Here is a 7,500-nt window from a genome sequence, read left to right on the forward strand (position 1 = left end):
AAGATGGCTCATGTGTGATGAGCTGCTGCTGGTGCTAGTGTTGCTGCTGACTGTAGCAGGCCGTGTGTGTATGTGTGTGTGTGTGTGTGTGTGTGTGTGTGTGTGTGTGTGTGTGTGAGTGTGTGAGTGTGTGAGCGGAGCGGAGTGTGTGTCTGACTGGCCTCTCCTGTGCTCCCTCTCCTCTTCTCCCCTCCTCCAATAGCTGTTGTTCGTATGTAGGTCGTCGTGGTAACGGCCCGCAGGCGATCTCCATTGGTAAAAACTGTGACAAGTTTGGCATCGTGGTGCACGAGCTGGGACACGTCATCGGCTTCTGGCACGAGCACACGCGGCCCGACCGAGACGACCACGTCACCATCATCAGAGACAACATCCAGCCAGGTAGCACTTCACCCACCGCACCCAGGGGCACCGCCATGGCCACTGGGCACTGGGCACTGGGCCTAACTACTTTGGGCACATATTCCTCAGGACTCATGCTCTGTTCCATGTCTTTACTAAGTGTGTGTGTCAGGGTAATAGGACTGTTTCTAGGGGTGTAGTGCTTAAGTGAAGAACTGTGAAAGTAAGTTTGTATATCTGTGTGTACTATGCTACTATGCTCACCCAGTGTGTGTGTGTGTGTGTGTGTGTGTGTGTGTGTGTGTGTGTGTGTGTGTGTGCTTTCTCAGGTCAAGAGTACAACTTCTTGAAAATGGAGCCAGGAGAAGTCAATTCTCTTGGAGAGCCATACGACTTTGACAGCATTATGCATTATGCAAGAAACACCTTCTCAAGGTAGAACCATATACACACGCACACACACACACACACACACACACACACACACACACACACACAGATATATATATATAAAAGTGCAACAATAGCGATGGACAAGTGGTCCACAGGCTGTAGTGTGTGTGAGTAGTAGCGGTGTGTGTGAGCTGTGGCCTGTTCCTCCTCAGGGGCATGTTCCTGGACACCATCTTGCCTTCCCGCGATGAAAACGGAGTGAGGCCTGCCATTGGCCAGAGGACCAGGCTGAGTAAAGGAGACATAGCACAGGCAAGGAAGCTGTATAGATGTCCAGGTACTTTCATCTCCTCATACACTCCTCTGTCTGTGTCTGTGTGTGTCTGTGCATGTGTGTGTGCACGTGTGTGTGTGTGTGTGTGTGTGTGTGTGTGTGTGTGTGTGTGTGTGTGTGTGTGTGTGTAGGGCAGAGCCTCTCTCCATTCCCATTGGGCATATGAATCAGTGCTAGTGACGTGAGAACGCGTCCCCTGACTCAAGCTCTCACGCTGTGGACTCAAGAGTAGAGAAGGGTGGAGAGACAGACAGAGATGTTTCAGTCACGCTCAACCATGACAAATGAGCTCAGTTTATAGACAAGATGTGTGTGTGTGTGTGTGTGTGTGTGTGTGTGTGTGTGTGTGTGTGTGTGTGTGTGTGTCTGTGTGTGTGAGAGAGTGTGTATATGGGGATGTGGGTTGGTGTGTGTGTGTGTGTGTGTGGGTGGGTGTGTGTGGGTGTGTGTAAGTATGTATATGGGAATGTGGGTTGGGGTCTGTGTGTGTGCGTGTGTGTGCGTGTGTTTGGCATAAAAATGCTCTGATGTCAGTTGTTTTTGTAGTGATCTGTGAAATTGTACAGGCTTGTGTGTGTATGTGTGTGTGCATGGATGTATTTGTGTGCATGTGTGTGTGTTGGCCGGGGGGGGGGGTGTTAATTCTTAATTCTTTAAGACCTTATTTTTGTGTTTTGGGGTCTTCCTCTACAGACACATAACACATACACACACACACACACACACACACACACACACACACACACTCACTCAGTCACACACACACAGGGAGAAGTTGCACAGCACATGTGTTTCCTCTCACATAGCAACACATAAATGCATACATCCAAGCGCTGCAGAGTTAGTCCACAGAGAGGTGTTGTGTGGGCCTCCAGCAGCCCACGGAGGGAGTGTACACAGCATGTGTTATCAGTTGGACTGGAGGCTGTGGGATTGTTCTCTGATGCAACTGCTGAGCATCGGCCAGGACCTCATGGGCCAACACCAAATGAGAGTGATTAGATCGGCTACAAGATCAGGCATGAAAACAATGGGTTCCACCAGTTGACTGAGAACCATTTCCAATCCACCAAGACCTAGTCCCGTTCCCCATACAGGCACACACACCAGAACCTAGTCCCGTTCCCCACACAGGCACACACACCAGAACCTAGTCTCGTTCCCCACACAGGCACACACACCAAGACCTAGTCTCGTTCCCCATACAGGCACACACACCAAGACCTAGTCTCGTTCCCCACACAGGCACACACACCAAGACCTAGTCTCGTTCCCCACACAGGCACACATAGCAGATTCTCTGGAAATTGGGCCAAGATCAGATGATTGAAATAGAACTGTTTACATTAATTAATGTGGCCATTATCCACATCATCCTAAATTCTCATCCTCATTAGCCAGACCTTTGTTGAGACACACACACACACACACACACACACACACACACACACACACACACTCACATGCTCTCTGTGTCTTGTGTGTGCAGCATGTGGGGAGACGCTGCAGGACTCGGTGGGTAATTTCTCGTCCCCTGGCTACCCCAATGGATATCCCTCATATACACACTGTGTGTGGAGAATCTCTGTGACGCCCGGAGAGAAGGTGGGAGCATAATAGCACACACACATGCATGGACACAAACACACACACACAACACAAGCCAATACTCACGTTTGATTCATCTCAAGTGATTAAAAGGGTTTTGAAGTGTAAAAGCTGAACTAAGCATAATTAAATGTGATTAGATGAGGTCATGTATTTCTGATGCATTCCACACCGAAGTTGGTAAAAAGTAAAATTCCATTCCAGTTAGCGCTGTTTTATGCTTGTATGTGTATGTATGTGTTTATGTGTGTATATGTATGTGTGTATGTGTGCCCATGTATGCCTATCTGTATGTGTGTGTGTGTGTGTGTGTGTGTGTGTGTGTGTGTGTGTGTGTGTGTGTGTTGAATGTGCTTGCCTAGCCAATACCACAACAGTCTTGCTGACACATTCACATTGATCTGTTCTCCTTCTGAGGGTCTTGGTGTTAACCGGCCACAGCACAGAATTAGCATAACCCTCTCAAGTGCACTTTTCACTTTCCTCTAGACTTTACCTGAATGAAATCTCACGGACCAGCACACACACACACACACACACACACACACACACACACACACACACACACACACACACACATACATACATACATATGCATACAAACACGCTAAGGGTAATCCAATGTGCTCTGGTGTTGTAGATAGTGCTCAACTTCACCACCATGGATCTGTACAAGAGCAGTCTGTGCTGGTACGACTACATTGAGGTTCGGGATGGCTACTGGAGGAAGGCCCCTTTATTAGGTAAGTGTGATCTCTCTCTCTCTCTCTCTCTCTCTCTCTCTCTCTCTGTGCGTGTGTGTTTGTGCCTTTGTTATGCATATGTTTAGGGTTTACTTCACGTTTCTAATTTAACCAACCTGACTGAATGGTCATTCTTGATGTGTGTGTGTGTGTGTGTGTGTGTGTGTTGGCGCAGGTCGTTTCTGTGGTGATAAGGTGCCGGAGGTGCTGGTGTCCACAGAGAGCCGTATGTGGGTAGAGTTCAGGAGCAGCAGTAACTGGGTGGGCAAAGGCTTTGCTGCTGCGTACGAAGGTAAGGCCAAATGGACCAGCACTCTCTCTCTCTCCGCCTCTTAGTCTTATTCTCACGCTCACTCATAGCATGCTCTCTCTCTCTCTTTCACTCTCACACACTCACACTCACTCTCATTCTCTCTGTCTCACACTCACACTCTCACTCTCATTCTCTCTGTCTCACACTCACACTCTCACTCTCATTCTCTCTGTCTCACACTCACACTCACACTCACTCTCATTCTCTCTGTCTCACACTCACACTCAAACTCACTCTCATTCTCTCTGTCTCATGCTCACACTCTCACTCTCATTCTCTCTGTCTCATGCTCACACTCTCACTCTCATTCTCTCTGTCTCACACTCACACTCTCACTCTCATTCTCTCTGTCTCACACTCACACTCACAATCACTCTCATTCTCTCTGTCTCACACTCACACTCTCACTCTCATTCTCTCTGTCTCACACTCACACTCACACTCTCACTCTCATTCTCTCTGTCTCACACTCACACTCACACTCACACTCTCACTCTCATTCTCTCTGTCTCATGCTCACACTCACACTCTCACTCTCATTCTCTCTGTCTCACACTCACACTCACACTCACACTCTCATTCTCTCTGTCTCACACTCACACTCAAACTCACTCTCATTCTCTCTGTCTCACACTCACACTCAAACTCACTCTCATTCTCTCTGTCTCATGCTCACACTCACACTCTCACTAATGTTCCTTTCACTAGTAAATTGTCCAAATATATGGAATTGCTCTAACTGATATGGGAGCTCCTGCTGGACTGCTGTGGATGTCCATGTAGTTGGAGGAGTCACTGTATGAGTATGAACTCTACTTGTCTAATTTGATTTGAAAGTTATGCTTAACTGGAACTACACACAATGAATCAAATCAAATAAGTCACAGATGTGAGTTTCCCATACCTGTAGCCAAAGAACACGATGAACGCTCCAACTGGAAATTGGCAGTGTAACAAGATGACAATAATGACAGAAAGCTAATTATTGTCTGCTCTGCACTAGCCTATATTTCAATAGCACAACAAAAAAATGATTGAGGCAAATTCTCTTCCTCAAGGCTTTGTTTAATTCCTATCTCTTACATTATGTGGCCTGCTCAGCTCTGGGATTCTTGTTTCGCTGTTATATTTGAAATATTTTTTGTCACATACAGCCAACACCACCTCACCCTCCTCTAGCTGCGTGTGCCCTGAATACACTGTAAGAAAACATGGTCTCTGTGGATAGCCCAGGCTCCGAAAACGGCAACAAAAATAAAGTTGCAGCCTGGACCATAAAAACATAAACTGTTCCAGCCAATCACCGAAGAGATGTGCGTTTAGGAGTGTTTCAATTGCACAGGAGGGAGGGGGAGGGAGTAGCGAGCTAGCCCTCTGTTTTGTTTGAATGTCATCAGAAGTGACGCTACCAAATATCGCTTAGATCGCCTTTAATCCTGCGCACACACCACATTCAGAATTAAGTTGGAGCGATAACAGAGCCAAGAAACCGTCTGTAAAAGGAAGAGAATGTCTAAAGTTGTGGGATCATTTCAAACGTAGAAAAGAAGACAAGTGGCACTGTGACAAGAAGGCAGTGTCTCCACTGCAAAGCAGAGCTGACGTACTGTAACAGCATGTCAACAAAGATTCCAGACATCCAGCTGTTACAGTAACACCAGCTCATCACGTGTAGCCGACACAAGGCAACGAAGCATTGATGTTAGCTTATCTAATGTATTAGCTAGTTAGAACATACGCATTTGTACTCATCACACACTCGTCTCTTTCCCTCTCTCGTGCGTGCGTGAGCATACACACGCAAACACACACTCCTGGTGTTAGGTTAGGCTTCCTCAAATAGGCCTACCCTAGACACAATTATTATAGCTCTTACAAAAAAGAGCTGTGTTACCATCAAGTGTCAAAACGTGTTTTCAGTGAGTTTCAATGACTTATGCTTTTTGGGCCTCATGATTCTAAGGTTCGGTGCATTGATATTGCCATTGTATAGGCCTACTCTCAGCTTGAAAAGAAAACTAATGAAAATAATAAAAACAAAACTGCATAAAAAGTATAACTGGAGTTATTTTTGTTTGTGAGGTTATTTGGTGGTGATGGTAAATGCTGCAGACGCACACATCTACATAAAAGAGATGTATTAATTGACTTTGAAGTGAGTAGGGCTAGTTCACAGCATGCCATTGTGCATATTAATAAATTGCACTTAATAACACAAAATATTTTTTGTCTGATTGCTCGATTAATTGATGAAATAATCACTTGAATACTCGATTCCAAAAAGAATCGATAGATGCATATCTAATTACCATCAGCTGAACGATACTTGAAATGTCCTGAAGATTTCTTGTTCAGTGGATTCAGTCCATAAAACAACACATCCTGTGGAAAATGAGGTTGCTGCTACCAGTGATGCTGAAATGCAGTGTGCCACATACTGAAAGTAATCTCTCTCTCTGTCTCTCTCAATCTTTGTCTATCTCTCTGTGGATTTCCCCGGAAGCCATTTGTGGTGGGGACATCAGTAAGGACGCTGGCCAGATCCAGTCTCCCAACTACCCGGACGACTACCGGCCATCCAAGGAATGTGTGTGGAGAATCACCGTTGCCGATGGCTACAATGTGGGCCTCAGCTTCCAGGCATTTGAGGTAAGGACCACTGGAACTCCTACTCCTCCCTCTCTGTCAGCTGCAGCCATGGATGCAGATTTATGCAATGTGCACCACATAATAATGTACGCACACACGTTTCTACAGGAATGTGTGTGTGTGTGTGTGTGTGTGTGTGTGTGTGTGTGTGTGTGCGTGTGTCTGTGTCTGTGTCTGTGTCTGTGTGTGTGTGTGTGTGTGTCATGGCCTGGGGTGTTGAAATGCATTTGAAGGTCACCAGGACATCAAAATCAAAGGGAAGCTTTTCCTGAGGGTTTCACCCCTGTGAAAGTCTGAGTGGGGGAATGTGTTAGAGCCCCCCCCCCCCCCCCCCCCCCCTCCCCTTTTGTGTGTGTGCGCGCGCGATGGTGTGTTCAAGTGATATATTGTGTCTCATTTCTTCCCAAGCGGTTCAAAGCAACACAGAGGCCTTTGACCATTGTGAGCAATAAATACTGCAAGCAGGCTACCAACACACACACACACACACACACACACACACACACACACACAGACACACACACACACACACACACACACACACACACACACACACACACACACACACACACACACTCACACACACACACACACACACACACACACACACACACACACACACACACACACACACACACACGCACGCACACTGGGTGAGCATAGTTTTGTTAGAGAGAGCTGAGTTTCCAAAGTCAAAGTTTCGGCATCAAACAAAAGATAAAATCTCAGTATATGTCATGTGGAGATTTAGATGTTAATATGTGTGTGTGTATGTGTGTGTGTTTGTGTGTGTGTGTGTGTGTGTGTGTTGCAGGTTGAGAGGCATGACAGCTGTGCTTACGATTACCTGGAAGTTCGAGATGGTTTGTCTGAGAACAGCCCTTTGATTGGTCGGTTTTGTGGCTATGACAAGCCTGAGGACATCCGTTCTACCTCAAACACTCTGTGGATGAAGTTCGTCTCTGATGGCACTGTCAACAAGGCTGGCTTTGCTGCCAACTTCTTTAAAGGTGAACACATTCTCTATCACAGCCCTCACGCACAGGTGAAAGAAAAGCCACACTTTGGGTCATTCCCACACCTCCTACATCCACGTCCACACAAACACAAGCATGGGC

General features: G+C 46.6%; 1 protein-coding gene across 1 annotated transcript in view; it reads left to right on the forward strand.

Moving 5' to 3' along the window:
- tll1 (tolloid-like 1) overlaps nucleotides 1-7,500 on the forward strand; it is a 34,430-nt gene that overhangs the window by 16,218 nt on the left and 10,712 nt on the right. Inside the window, exons 6-13 of the mRNA XM_062515667.1 lie at nucleotides 203-381; nucleotides 672-777; nucleotides 948-1,072; nucleotides 2,559-2,674; nucleotides 3,318-3,420; nucleotides 3,596-3,712; nucleotides 6,237-6,382; nucleotides 7,197-7,392. Coding sequence (XP_062371651.1) covers nucleotides 203-381; nucleotides 672-777; nucleotides 948-1,072; nucleotides 2,559-2,674; nucleotides 3,318-3,420; nucleotides 3,596-3,712; nucleotides 6,237-6,382; nucleotides 7,197-7,392 — 1,088 coding nt within the window. The remainder of the gene's footprint in view (nucleotides 1-202; nucleotides 382-671; nucleotides 778-947; nucleotides 1,073-2,558; nucleotides 2,675-3,317; nucleotides 3,421-3,595; nucleotides 3,713-6,236; nucleotides 6,383-7,196; nucleotides 7,393-7,500) is intronic.

Source organism: Sardina pilchardus, chromosome 2 (genome assembly GCF_963854185.1).
Source record: "Sardina pilchardus chromosome 2, fSarPil1.1, whole genome shotgun sequence".
NCBI classification, from domain to species: domain Eukaryota; kingdom Metazoa; phylum Chordata; class Actinopteri; order Clupeiformes; family Clupeidae; genus Sardina; species Sardina pilchardus.